General features: G+C 43.1%; 1 protein-coding gene across 1 annotated transcript in view; it reads right to left on the minus strand.

The window, feature by feature from the left end:
* Positions 1-13,024, minus strand: part of LOC136694891 (BOLA class I histocompatibility antigen, alpha chain BL3-6-like) — a 28,435-nt gene extending 15,411 nt beyond the window's left edge. Inside the window, exon 1 of the mRNA XM_066668718.1 lies at positions 12,783-13,024. Within this exon, the coding sequence (XP_066524815.1) occupies positions 12,783-12,987 (205 nt within the window). The 5' untranslated portion in view covers positions 12,988-13,024. The remainder of the gene's footprint in view (positions 1-12,782) is intronic.
* Between the last annotated feature and the right edge of the window lie 678 nt (positions 13,025-13,702).

Here is a 13,702-nt window from a genome sequence, read left to right on the forward strand (position 1 = left end):
CCAAGGCTTAAGTTTGAGTACTTTTGGTTTCCTTCTTTTTGTGAGTGGTTTATGTTTAGAGGTGTTTTCTTTTTGTTTCCTGGGGGTAATTAACTGGAACTCCTTTATTACTCTGTGGGCATCTTACTATTAACCTTTTTAGGCTTTGCCAGAGGTATTGGGCTGAATGGGAGTGTTCCTGGTGTTCACTATTGAATTCAAGACTCGTGTTAATGTGAATTGATTTTTATACTGTGTTGACTGAATAAAGTGCCTTTTGTTAAGCAGCCTTATCCCTCATTTATTTGAGAAACCTGACAGGGGTCCCCATACCCTTTAGACAATTGGGGTGGCGTAGTCGTGGTTATTGTATGTGGCGGTAAGCTCTTTTATTTTATAGAGGGTGCATAGTAGTAGCCCCTGGAGCGTGCGCCCCCGTCACATTCTTGGCGTAGTCGGCAGGATCGTGATTAGATTAAGGCTGTTTGACAGGTGTGTGGTCAATAGTATATGGTGGCTCAGTATTTGGCTTGGCAAGTAGGTGTTTGGAGGGAGAGGAGAAGGGAGAAGGAGGAGGGACGGAGAGAGCGGTGGTCACGGCTGGACTGAAGCGTTGATGCCAACAGAAGACTTTTGCCATCCAGAAGGAGCCTGAGGACCTGGGGATTGGAGCTGAAGCCACTTACACCTACAGATTTTTTTTTTTCCTTCCATTTCTCTCTCTCATTTTTTTCTCTTTTCTTTTGGGTATTTGGTTATAGATTTTAGATATAGAGTTTTTTTTCTTTTTTTTTGAGAGAGTATATTTCTTTTAAAAAAAAAAAAAATATATATATATATATATATATATATATATATAATAATAATGGCAGATGAGAATTTGGCAGATCAGCTTAAGGCCCTTACCGAGCTAGTTCAGCAGCTCAGGACAGAAAATAATAGACTCAGAGAGGAGGTAACTCAGAGACCTGTAGCCGCAAGGGTAGATAACGCGGTTGAAGGTACTTCCAGGCAATCATATACTTCTAGTTCTGTCCAGGGGAACTCTTCGATTGTGGGTGGAGTAGTAGAACGTTATGTTTATGTGCCTAGGGACAGAAAATGTCCCAGGTTTTCTGGAAACCCGGCAGTAGATTCCCTTAAGGTGGAGGAATGGATAGAAGAGGTTCGGCGGTATTTGATATTACGTCCTGGGTCTAGGGGTGAGCAGGCTTTGAGCGTACTTGACCTGTTGGATGGCGAAGCAAAGGCAGAAGTTAAGTTTCGTCCTGACTCTGAGAGGGAAGGACCAGAAGGGATTTTTAGTATTTTAAGTAGTGTGTATGGGTGTTCGCAGTCATGCGTTAGTCTGCAAACTCAGTTTTTTCAGCGGCGACAACGTGAGGGCGAGTCATTAAGAGTTTATTCCCATGCCTTAATGTCACTAATGGAGGCTGTGAAGCGTAGGGATCCTTTATGTTTTGCCAGTCCTGACATTACCTTGCGCGATCAGTTTATTGAACATATACGTGATAGTTCACTGCGAAGGGAGTTACGGCGCCAGGTCCGTGTAGACTCCGAGGTGACCTTTTTGGATATTCGTAGCGAAGCAATTCGTTGGGCGGAGGAAGGCGAATCTTTCAGCCATCGCCCCCGAGTACACTCTTGTCACACCCATTTAGTAGCTGAGCGCGAGGGAGATGTAAATGCTGTTTTGGTTAACCGTTCAGGCGAACTGACAGACCTAAAGGAGAACATACGGAAGCAACAAGTCCAGTTGGATGCTATCATGCAGCGTCTCGAGTCTGCCCCTTTAGTCCCTAGGCCCCAAGGTCACCAGATTAACCGCCATTCACGGTATCGGTTTCAGGCCGACGGTAAGCCAATATGCCTACGTTGTGGTCAGCCGGGGCACATGGTTCGTTTTTGTAAAGCAGAGGCCAGTGTTGGACTAAGAGTGGGGGGAGCAGTAGACCGGGCTACCGTTCAGCAACAGGAAAACTAACACCCCCCGATACAATAGCCCAGGTGTCGGGAGGGGAGGAACAGGGCTTTGGACTTTCAGGAGCAACAAGGTTAGTTGGTGAATGCCCTACAGTGGAGATCGAGATTGGGGGAGTGGTAGTGCCTTGCTTATTAGATACCGGGTCAATGGTAAGCACAGTTACAGATCGGTTTTTTAATGAGTATTTGCGAGGTCACTTGCAGCCATCCTTGCAGTCATGTCCATGGTTGCAGTTAAAGGCTGCTAATGGACTAGATATTCCATACTTGGGGTATCTGGAAGTGGACGTGTGCGTTTTTGGCAAGGTTTTACCCCGTATGGGTATTTTGGTCACTAAAGGTTCTAGTGAGTCTAATACTCTTCTCTCTAAGAACGCTATTCCCGGGTTGCTGGGGATGAATATAATTAGTCAGTGTTATAATGAGCTGTTTTTACAACATGGGTCGGCACTGTTCCGTTCCCCAGAGGTCCAACAGGCTGGTAGGGTGTGGCAAAGAGCATTTTCGCAATGTCAGCATTTGGAGCGTACTTGTCATGGGGGTAGGGTAGGCCTGGTTAGAATGCAGCGTGGCCCTGCTGTTCGAGTACCAGCTGGCACTATGAAGTTTGTGCCTGCCTTGTGCCATGGTGGTCTGGGGCGTGCCCTTTCTTCCGGGATGTTGGAGCCAGCATCCTTTGTGGATGGCCATTTGCCCGGTGACCTTCTCATCCCTTCAGCCTTTTTGACTGTGGAACAGGGAGTGATACATGTGCCTGTGGTGAATGTGAGTTATCAAGATAGGTGGCTTCAGCCCAAGGTGGTGCTGGGGGAGCTTTATGTACCTAGATGTTTTTCTAGTGGTAGTACCGTGCAAGTCCAGAGAGATGAGCAGCAGCAAGTGGTGACAATTCAGTCTGTTCAAAGGGATGATGGGTTTGGCATTGATTTTTCCCAATGTACTTGGCCCTCTCTTTCTGATCAAGAACAGGAACAAGCTCGAGCGGTTTTGGAGAAGTATCGGGACACCTTTAGTCAACATGATGGTGATTTGGGATGTACTACACTGGTTCAGCATACCATCCCTCTTGTGGATCCTATTCCAGTGAGGCAGAGGTATCGGCGCCTTGCACCTTCGCAGTATGATCTAGTGAAAGCCCATATACAAGAACTGGTAGATCGTAAAGTAGCGAGCCCTAGTACAAGCCCTTATGCATCGCCCATAGTGGTTGTTCAGAAGAAGGATGGGTCCATCCGTTTGTGTGTCGATTATCGTCAACTTAATGCTAAGACGCGCAAAGATGCTTTTCCTTTGCCTAGGATCGAAGAATCCCTAGATGCTTTGAGTGGTGCTAAGTGGTTTAGTACATTAGATTTGGCCAGTGGGTATAACCAGGTGTCAGTAGCTAAACAGGATAGAGAGAAAACTGCCTTCTGTACACCTTTTGGCCTGTTTGAATTTAACAGGATGCCATTTGGTCTATGCAATGCGCCGAGTACGTTTCAGCGATTGATGGAACGGATTTTTGGCGACCAAAGTTTCCATTCCCTGTTGTTGTATCTAGATGATGTGGTCATTTTCTCTCCAACTGTCGAGCAGCATCTCCAACGTTTGGATATGGTACTGGGCAGGTTGCAACAGCATAACCTAAAACTGAAGTTACAGAAATGTAAGTTCTTTCAGACGGAGGTCGGTTATTTGGGGCATGTTATTTCCGCTGCAGGTGTGTCCACTGACCCGGAGAAGATCCGGGTAGTAGAGGACTGGAAAAGACCGTCAACGGTTAAAGAGTTGCGGTCCTTTTTAGGTTTTGCCTCATATTATAGACGGTTTGTGGAGGGGTTTGCTCATTTGGCGGCTCCCCTGCATCGACTTGTGAGTGCCATACAGGGCTCTAAAAAACGACCCAGGCCTAGAGTGCAGGATCCCCTTGGGCAACATTGGGATGAAGCCTGTGAGAGGAGCTTTTTAGGTCTTAAAGAGCGACTTGTAAGTGCACCTGTGTTGGGATATGCTGACTTCACTCGCCCTTTCCATGTAGAAATTGATGCGAGTCATGCTGGGTTAGGGGCAGTGTTGTCCCAGGATGTAGATGGGCAGCGACGGCCAATTGCATATGCCAGTCGTGGGTTGCGACCATCGGAGCGAAATATGTCAAACTACAGCACTATGAAGTTAGAGCTGTTGGCTTTAAAGTGGGCTGTAACTGAAAAATTTAGGGAGTATCTTTTGGGCAATAAATGTATCGTCTATACGGATAACAATCCGTTGAGTTATTTACAGTCTGCAAAACTGGGGGCAGTAGAACAGCGGTGGGCATCCCAGTTAGCATTGTTTGATTATGAGATCAAGTATCGCCCAGGCGTGGCCAATCGCAATGCAGATGCCTTGTCTCGGTTGCCTGTCCCTTCTGAAGCTTTTTCGGGGGGGTTGGTAGGAGGGGTTTCCATTCCCCTCGAGGTAGCTCATCAGGTAGGTGGCTTAGAGAGACGCGACCTGATGTGTCAGACAGTAGATGCAGTCCCTAGTCGCAGTAGGGCTGACCTTAAGGTGTTGCAAGCGGCTGACCCATGTATTGCCGCGTTCTTGCAGTATTGGAAGCAAGGACGGAAGCCTACGGTACTAGAGCTAAGAAGGGAGACAGGGGTTGAGGGAGTTGGTTAGGCAATGGCCTAGGATTATAGAGATTGAGGGTGTTTTGTACAGACAAGTTAAATTTCCATCAGCAACCAACCCAGTCTTTCAGTTGTTGTTGCCTAAGGCACTGCAGGGTGAGGTGCTCACCGGGCTACATGACCATCACGGTCACCAGGGTATAGAGCGCACTACGGACCTTGTGCGGCAGAGGTGTTACTGGCCTAAGATGTGGCAAGATGTGAGGGATTGGTGCCTTCAGTGTGACCGATGTTCCGTGGCTAAGGCCACACGCCCTAAAGTAAGAACTTTTATGGGTAGTTTATTGGCCACTCGACCTTTAGAAATTGTGGCCATCGATTTTACCCTTTTGGAGCGGGCTAGTAGCGGACAAGAGAATGTGTTAGTAATTACCGATGTATTTTCAAAATTTACCCAAGCATATCCAGTGCCTGACCAAAAAGCCAGTACGGTGGTGAGGGTGTTAACCGAAAGGTGGTTCTATGTGTATGGGGTACCTCAAAGGATCCATTCAGATCAGGGTCGTAGCTTTGAGGGGGAGTTGTTGCGACGCCTTTGTGAGCTCTACGGCATAGAGAAGAGTCGGACTACACCTTACCATCCGGAAGGCAATGGGCAATGCGAGCGTTTTAATAGAACTCTGCATGATTTGCTTAGAACTTTGCCTCCTGAAAAGAAAAGAAAGTGGCCGCAACTGTTACCACAGTTAGTGTTTGCTTATAACACCACGGTGCACCAGTCTACCCATTACTCCCCATATGAATTAATGTTTGGGCAGAAACCACAGCTGCCCATTGATAGGTTGTTGGGGAATGGTTGTGAGGAAGGGGAGGGGAACATTGATCTTTCTGATTGGGTAGCTCAACATAGGGAGCATTTGGCTGAGGTGTACGTTAGAGCAAAAGAACATTTAGAGGAGGCAGCAGCATATCGGAGGCGTAATTATAATGCACCAGCACCCCTACTTTCTCCAGGCACACGGGTTCGTTGTAGGAATCATTTTCAAGGTAGGCATAAGGTACAGGATCTCTGGAGTTCTACTGTTTTTGATATAGTGGAGTGCTTAGATCATGTGGGGACTCTGTATAAGATTAGGCCAACAGGGACTGAGGAAGGTTGCAAAACAGTGCATCGGTCAGAATTAAAGGTTGTGACCACGGCAACAAATTCATTAACACCAGCCGAAAAGGTTATTGTAGAACCCGGGTTAGCTTGTCATCAGGAGGTAGGTTTAGATGATTTAGAAGAAGAGAGTGTATCGGGAGAGGTATTGGTGGGTGTAGGGCCCCCAGTAGTTGATGTGGTTGGGAGGGTGACTGAGCCTCGTTTAGGTCAGGTAGTGGAACCTATCCAAGAGCAGCAGGGGTGTACAGTTAGCGCACCTGCTATCCCCTTAGCTCCTCAGGTGCCGTTGATACCTGAACATCAAGGGCCGGAGTTTTTACCTGTTCCTATGTTGCGGCGTTCGGCTCGTAGCACTGCAGGCCAGCATCCAAACCCTTTCCACCTCCCTCGTGCAGCTACAGCAAATGGTGTTACTGGTTTAGTCACATCTGGCCCCGTTCTTACCATTTTTCGGCCATGGCAGTAGTGTTCTGGTGGGGTAACTAGTTCACCGGGACGGTGAACTTTGAAAGAGGGGGTGAATGTGGTATGGTTGACAGGGAGCACTAAAGAGGGTATTATTGTCGCCACCTGGTGGGTTGGATAGGACGATAAAAGCCCCAGGATCACCAATAATTTTCACTTCCGCTTTCGATCAACCAAGGTGGTGTGTGTGGGCGTGCAGCGTCGTCGCGGCGGTGGAAGCTGAGTCGTATTTCTCTGGCTGAATCGGAAGCCAAGTGTCCGAGGTTTAAGCAGGTTTCTAGCCTTGCTTGACTACCCAGCGATCTATAGTGTAGATGGTGGTTTGAGGCCACGGATAACTGACTTCGCCGTTAAGGCTTACACTTGATTGCAGTTGCCTGAACGTCATTGTTCCGGTGCTGGTTGATCGCACTTTGCAGCAGCTAGTAATTGACCGCGGTGGCCTGAATGTCACACTTCCTGTTCCAGTTGATCGTGCTTTGCAGCCTCTAGTGGGGCCAGGCCTGGTTGCCTGTAGGCCACTGTTTTCTTTTGTTTCTTTTCTTTTTTTTCTCTCCCTTCTTTTTATATTACTTGCTTGCCTCTCATGCCAAATTTTAGTAGTATTGTATTGTTTTATTGAGCCATCTGTACTGTTGTCTTTTAGTTTTCTTCTCTTAGTGGACCATAGGACCACTATTTTTACTCAGTGTTACTAGGGGTTGCCCGTTATGCCCATTTAGTGTTTAACACGTTTGAATAAGTCTTAATCGTGATGACCCTAGAGTAATTATTAGTGTTCTGCCCCAAGGCTTAAGTTTGAGTACTTTTGGTTTCCTTCTTTTTGTGAGTGGTTTATGTTTAGAGGTGTTTTCTTTTTGTTTCCTGGGGGTAATTAACTGGAACTCCTTTATTACTCTGTGGGCATCTTACTATTAACCTTTTTAGGCTTTGCCAGAGGTATTGGGCTGAATGGGAGTGTTCCTGGTGTTCACTATTGAATTCAAGACTCGTGTTAATGTGAATTGATTTTTATACTGTGTTGACTGAATAAAGTGCCTTTTGTTAAGCAGCCTTATCCCTCATTTATTTGAGAAACCTGACAGGGGTCCCCATACCCTTTAGACAATTGGGGTGGCGTAGTCGTGGTTATTGTATGTGGCGGTAAGCTCTTTTATTTTATAGAGGGTGCATAGTAGTAGCCCCTGGAGCGTGCGCCCCCGTCACATATATATATATATATATATATATATATTTTATATAGATTTTTTTCCGTTATTTGGTAAGTTAAGGCTTTATGTTGTTTCAGCAATAACACCATACACCAGTAGGTGGCAGTAAAGCATCATGATTCACGAAATACAAAAACTTAACGTGTTAACATGTTCATAACGTGTTAACACGTAAATACCTTAGCGTGTTAACACGAAATTATAAGCTACGTATTAACACGGAGAATCCAACACGTTTAGAGACCAACGGCGTTCCATAAAACTTTGTCGCGATAACGTGACCAAAAATGACACGTTTACACGCTTCTTAAGGTTTTCGCCAATGGGAAGCCTCAAATCCGGGTGTACTTACATATTCATGATATGATTTACATCACACACTGTACCTGACACAAAACATAAATCCTTTGTGAACGTAGTCCCTACGTTTCATCTGAATTATTCATAACACAGTGAGCTGAGCACTGACCTATGGCTACGTTGAGCCCTACGTGAGCAGTGTGAAGACAGCAATACTAGTAAAGCTGATCCCCATGACAACTGGAAGTTTATTTTTCACAATTAAAGATTTTTTTACTATAATGCCTTAAAATACCTTTCATAACATGCTCTAAAGCTTTTTATAATTTTATATCAAACAAACATCACTATTCTCTCACACTGTGTGTGACACATACTGAGGCGTAATTCATTCACATTGATAAATTATGTGCATTCTTTTAATAGCATACTGCTAAACACTACAGTGTCAATACAAACCCATAGTGAAATTTCCAGATCCTCCTCTTTCTGTAAACATATATAATATGTTTAAAGATACATTAATTTACTCATGTTTTATTTAATTATGTGTATCTACTTCTATATATACACATTAAAAACGTGAGAGGATAAATCTCCTTCAAAATAAAATTGAACAAAAAAATCTGAATTAAAAAAGGGCTTTTTTCAGCAGTAAATTCTGTGGTGGTTGAATGGGTTTTATATTTATATATACGTTCAACAATATACATTTATATATGTATAATGTTTTTACAAAATCTCATAAAAGAAACATTTTTCAGGATATTAAATACTGGAATGTTTCCGTTATTTGGTAAGTTAAGGCTTTATGTTGTTTCAGCAATACACCAGTATAAATAAATACACAAACTTAATACCGTAAATACTTTAGCGTGTTAACACAAAATTATACGCTACGTATTTACACGGAGAATCCAACACGTTTAGAGACCAACGGCGTTCCATACGGAGGAACGGTCACGGTCAAGGGAAACATGTTCGTTGTTTTGGTGATATCATGGCTTTAGACGAGTCTGGAAGGAATTCTGATTAAGCTCCAAAAAACCCGATGGCTTATGCCTTGGAGCCGCTGAGGAGAAATTAAAGAGGAACGGTGCAACACACGTTTGTGGAGAGGAGCATCCAGCCGTTCCCCGAGTTTGGAGAGGGTGGGAAACGCTGGTAGTGTTGTGACATTTGAAGCGAGGCTTCGGAGCCTGTGTCGAGCAAAAAGGGGCGTGTCAGAGGAAGCCCCTGTTCGAGGATGGTATCGTTACCGTAAAAATCACGTGACTGGTGACAAAAGAGATTCTGATTCTGTGGGGCACGTGATCGTTTCAGTTTGAGTGTCACTAACGCACAGAGGGCTCGAGCCTCGCAGCACTTCGTGGGATTTATACATACTTATATCAGCTAGCACTGACATCATGTACTCCAGCCTCCTCAGTGCTGTGTGAAAGGGTGTTCTCTAAGGGCTGGGGAGACTGTATCAAAGAAAAGGGATCGCCTCAACCCACACAATAAGAGTTTAATTTTGTTTTAAATAAGAATCAATAAGTTATATTGGTCCCTCTCCCCACACTGCTCTGTTACAGTTTACTGTCTTTCACTCCCAGTTCCATAAGCACTCTCACAGTCAGAGTCAGTGTATATCATTGCTGTGTTTATTTTAAGTGTTCACCCTCACAACAATTAACTAACAATATTTCCATGCAAACACACACTTTTATATTCACTGAGACAGAGTGGGAAACCAGTTTATTTTAAACATAGACATTCCAGGATGCTCTGGCTCAGGATTCATTTAATCTGTCATATAACGCTTTGCACAGCAGGTGTCACTAGTGAGAACGACTCACTGAGGCTTCAAGTAATGAACCCTTTGGCTGAAAACCCCCATTGGTTCATGAAGCTTCGTTTTGTCATCACTACTAGCTGGTGCACATATGATCACTGCACTGAAATGCCGTCTGCGAACGAGTCCATCTGCTGCCAGGAGGCTAATGTGGACCACTTGTTCAGGGATCTTTCCTGCATAACCCTGACCAGCACTTATCAGATTAGATTAGATTCAACTTCATTGTCATTGTGCAGAGTCCAAGTACAGGGCCAATGAAATGTAGTTAGCATCTAACCAGAAGTGCAATATATAACATCCATCCATCCATTATCTGTAACCCTTATCCAATTTAGGGTCGCGGGGGATCCAGAGCCTACCTGGAATCATCGGGCGCAAGGCGGGAATACACCCTGGAGGGGACAATATATAACATTATTTACATAATTTACATAAAGTGCAGTTGTGAAATGACACTGTGATTATGGAAGTTAAGTAACCATATATACATACTGAAATATAAAAAATGTAAACAAAGTAACATTGCTTTGACAAAGATGCTTTGCTGCGAGCGAGAAGTCCATGCTCTCTGTGTGAGGTCCATGCGGAGACCCTGGAGCGGCCCATCAACACCAGGTATAGTAGCTAACCTTAGCTAATGATTTCTGTTTAGCTATTTATCCTGTAAAAGGGACAGAGTTTGAAACGTAAACATATTTTACTAAATCATTGTTTTAAGCTGATGTTAGCTAATATCTCTAGTCACTGTCTGGTTGGTAAGTGCAGTTCAGTTTGGCAGCTATATCACCAGTGTGTTAGATAGTAGTCAGATGCAGTGGTGGTGTCACCTACCAGGACTACAGAAAACTATATAATGTTAGTCAAATCTGTAGTTTAAACCATACTTTCTGAAGCTAGTTTATTAATCATAGGACTGAAAAGCTAGTGTAAAATGGCATAGTATAATTTATTTTACAAAAATGGACTGCAAGTTAAGCAGTTAACCTTGTCAGTAATACAAAGGAATATTGTCTCTGTCTTATCTGTCATCTTTTCTGCTTATTCCATGGTGGAAAAAGGACAATCAAAGAAGCAGAAAGGCATATCTGTCCCCCACAGCAGGAGTCACCAGTCTTCACAAAGGGCTGGGGTGACTGCAGGTGTTCATTCCAACCCAGCACTGGCACACCATCTATAACTAATAAACTGTCCAAAGGAACACTAGGTAAAGTCAGTGGAGCATCGCAATGATTTTGAATCAGTAATTTTATAGTAAAAATACAAAGTGTTTCTTTATGGAATAAGACAACTTGATTAAACACAGTGTAACATTTTTACCTTAAAATTACAGATTCTAAATCATTGTGATGCTCTACTGACCTGTAATAAGAAGAATAAGGCTCAGCAATGCATAAACTGCACTATGTAATTTCATTACAGTGCTATAAATTATTTACACTAGGGGGAGCCCCAGGAGCAAAAAACCTAAATCTTACATAATGTTCTTTTTAAACCAGTAGAATCAGGTTTACTTCTCCTTTATTGGAATGAGGCCACACCAGCCCTTTGTTGATAAGATTGGTGTGACCCTGCCCCACAGCTTTCACCAGCTCCTCATTTTTATAAAATTTAAATGTATTTGAATGAAATCTGTCAAATGCATAAATGTAAATGTAGAACAGTGTTTCTGAACCTGATTTTGGAGACACTTTGCCCTGCACACTTTAGTGGTTTCCATGCTCCCAACACACCTGATTCAACTAATCAGCTCATTGACATATCCTTTCAGAGTTAGTAGGTAGTGTGTTACAACAGGGAGACCATTAAAGTGTGCAGGGCAGTGTGTCTCCAGGATGAGGGTTGAGAAACACTGTTCTAACAGGCTTACATTACAGTTCCATTTGAATACTGTTCAGTTTCCTGTTATTATTTCCATATTTCTTATGAATCAAGCACAGTGCATGTCAGTATCAGCTTATTTTATTGAAGGCAAAATGTACAGTAGTAAAAGACAATGTGACAATTAGTTCACATTATTCAAACAAATGTGTGAAGGCCAAGTGTCAGTATCAGAGCTTGTTAATCCAAATAGCTTCTCCAGTAAAGACATTAGTTAAATCTGGAGAGCGTGTTGTAAATGTTGATTAGAGAGATGTCTTTCCTGCCACGGTAAGAAAGGGATGCACCTATATAATATTTTATGTATCTATAACTATTTAAAATTATTTTACGACTGTCTTTGAGGGGAAAACATAACTAGGTAGATCACTAATAAACATGTTAACTGTCGCCGATATGAAAACGCCATACCCACAATTAAAAGGATAATTGTTTACACATGGTTCTTAATGAAGTCCTGATTAAATGATCTGGAATCCTCGTATGCTACATATCTCTGCTCTGCTAGATGTGTGCACCGCTGGTCTCTTTTCTCGTTGCCGTACACCCAACATTGTACTATTAGGACACCTAAACAAAACACCCTCTCCTCGACATAGTCCTTCTGTACACAGTACTCGCTACAAACCCTAGCATCGCGGCTAAGTGAGGGGTTCTTTCGCTTCAGTGCAACTATCCAACGGCAAAAGGACCGCTACTTTTAAGAGGCAAAGTGTGAAAATGGACTGTTGAAGTGTGTTTACAATGTATTAGTTGCTGCATTCAGGGACAATACAAAAGTGACTCCTTTGCATCGACTGTTGCTTTGTCTTTTATTTTTCATTGAGTTTACTAACGCAAGCGAAAGTAAGCGCTAGGCACCACTCACTTCCTAAAAGATGACGTAACAATAGCTGTGACGAAGGCTAACACCTCCCTTTCTGTCTTCCCTTCTCAAGTTGCGTTGCGCGGTGTGCGCGTGTGTAGGCATGAGCCCAATGCTCAGTAACTGCACCAAGTACTTCTACTATCAATGTGTGACATTATAATATTTAGTGTCCACTCACACATTTAATAGAGAAGAGGTTAACTCTCTCGATGAGTGTGAGGACGTTACTCATTACACAGTATGAACTCTTATACACCAACACCTCCACTTGATGCACAGAAGAGAGGTAATTAAATGAAGGCGCGGAAAGGGGTTTCCCCCTAAATTAATATTAGTTTACTACTGTATTTTAAGTGTCTTGTGAGTAATGCACTGATGTTACTGAAAGTGTTTAACAGTTAAATCTAATGAAAACACTGATGTGTTGATCTAATGAAAAGTCACCTCGTCGTCCAGTTTCATGTTATTGATTCATAGATTAAAGAGGAGCGGGTCTTACCTGAGACCACCGCTGTGGACCCGGGGGTGAGGAGAGAAAACACCCACCAGCTCCAGGAGAGAAACACCTTCATCCCCCTGTTTCTCTCAGGAGATCTTTTCTCTTCTCTATGAGGAACAGTGCTTGAGCTGAGTGTCCACTGGGTTTGAGCCCTTAAACACCGCCATGTAAATAACCCGTTATTCTCAGTGTCTTTATTCCCCATGCTCCTTTATCCGTAGCTCTGTCTCCCGCTCCAGCCGTTTGAGTTCCTAGCTACGGGTACAATAATGAAGCCCCGCCCATTGTTGCGGCTGATTGGTCGAGAAGAGGACTGCTGTTTGCTTCCCAAAAAAAAAAAGAAAAAGAAAACGCTTCATATCTACGCTGACGTCACAGTTCCTGGAAGTAATAAATTGCAGATTTTTTTTTAAAATCTTCAATAAATGCTTTGATTTCGAATATTTATATCGCACATCAATCTGTTTGTTTACATTTATATGCTTTAAAAGAAAGCCCACAATTTCAGGATTAGTGTGAAAACCTTGTTTTACTGCTAATGTAGTTATATTTTAGACAAATCTCAGTCAGACATTTTATTTTTCATATTTTTTAAAATTATAATTAGTGCTTTGTAAATGTGTAGAGTAGTGAGTATGAAATATACCCTATGGTCTCTGATCTTTTAGACCAGTTAAGATTAGTTTAAGTAATCCACACAAATATATTACCATACCTTTATTCCCACAATTAACCAATCCACAACCCACTAACACAGTGAAATACTCTGTTTCAGTTCAGTAGAGTGAAGTATCGTTACATAGAGATTACATCACAATGAAAATGTGAAGTCATGTTCAAACATTGTATTTGGACATTACATTAATATCATGTTTCCCAAATAGCCTCCAAGAAAATGGTCTCATCTATTACTGATGTAC

This window comes from Hoplias malabaricus, chromosome 4, assembly GCF_029633855.1.
Source record: "Hoplias malabaricus isolate fHopMal1 chromosome 4, fHopMal1.hap1, whole genome shotgun sequence".
NCBI classification, from domain to species: Eukaryota; Metazoa; Chordata; class Actinopteri; order Characiformes; family Erythrinidae; genus Hoplias; species Hoplias malabaricus.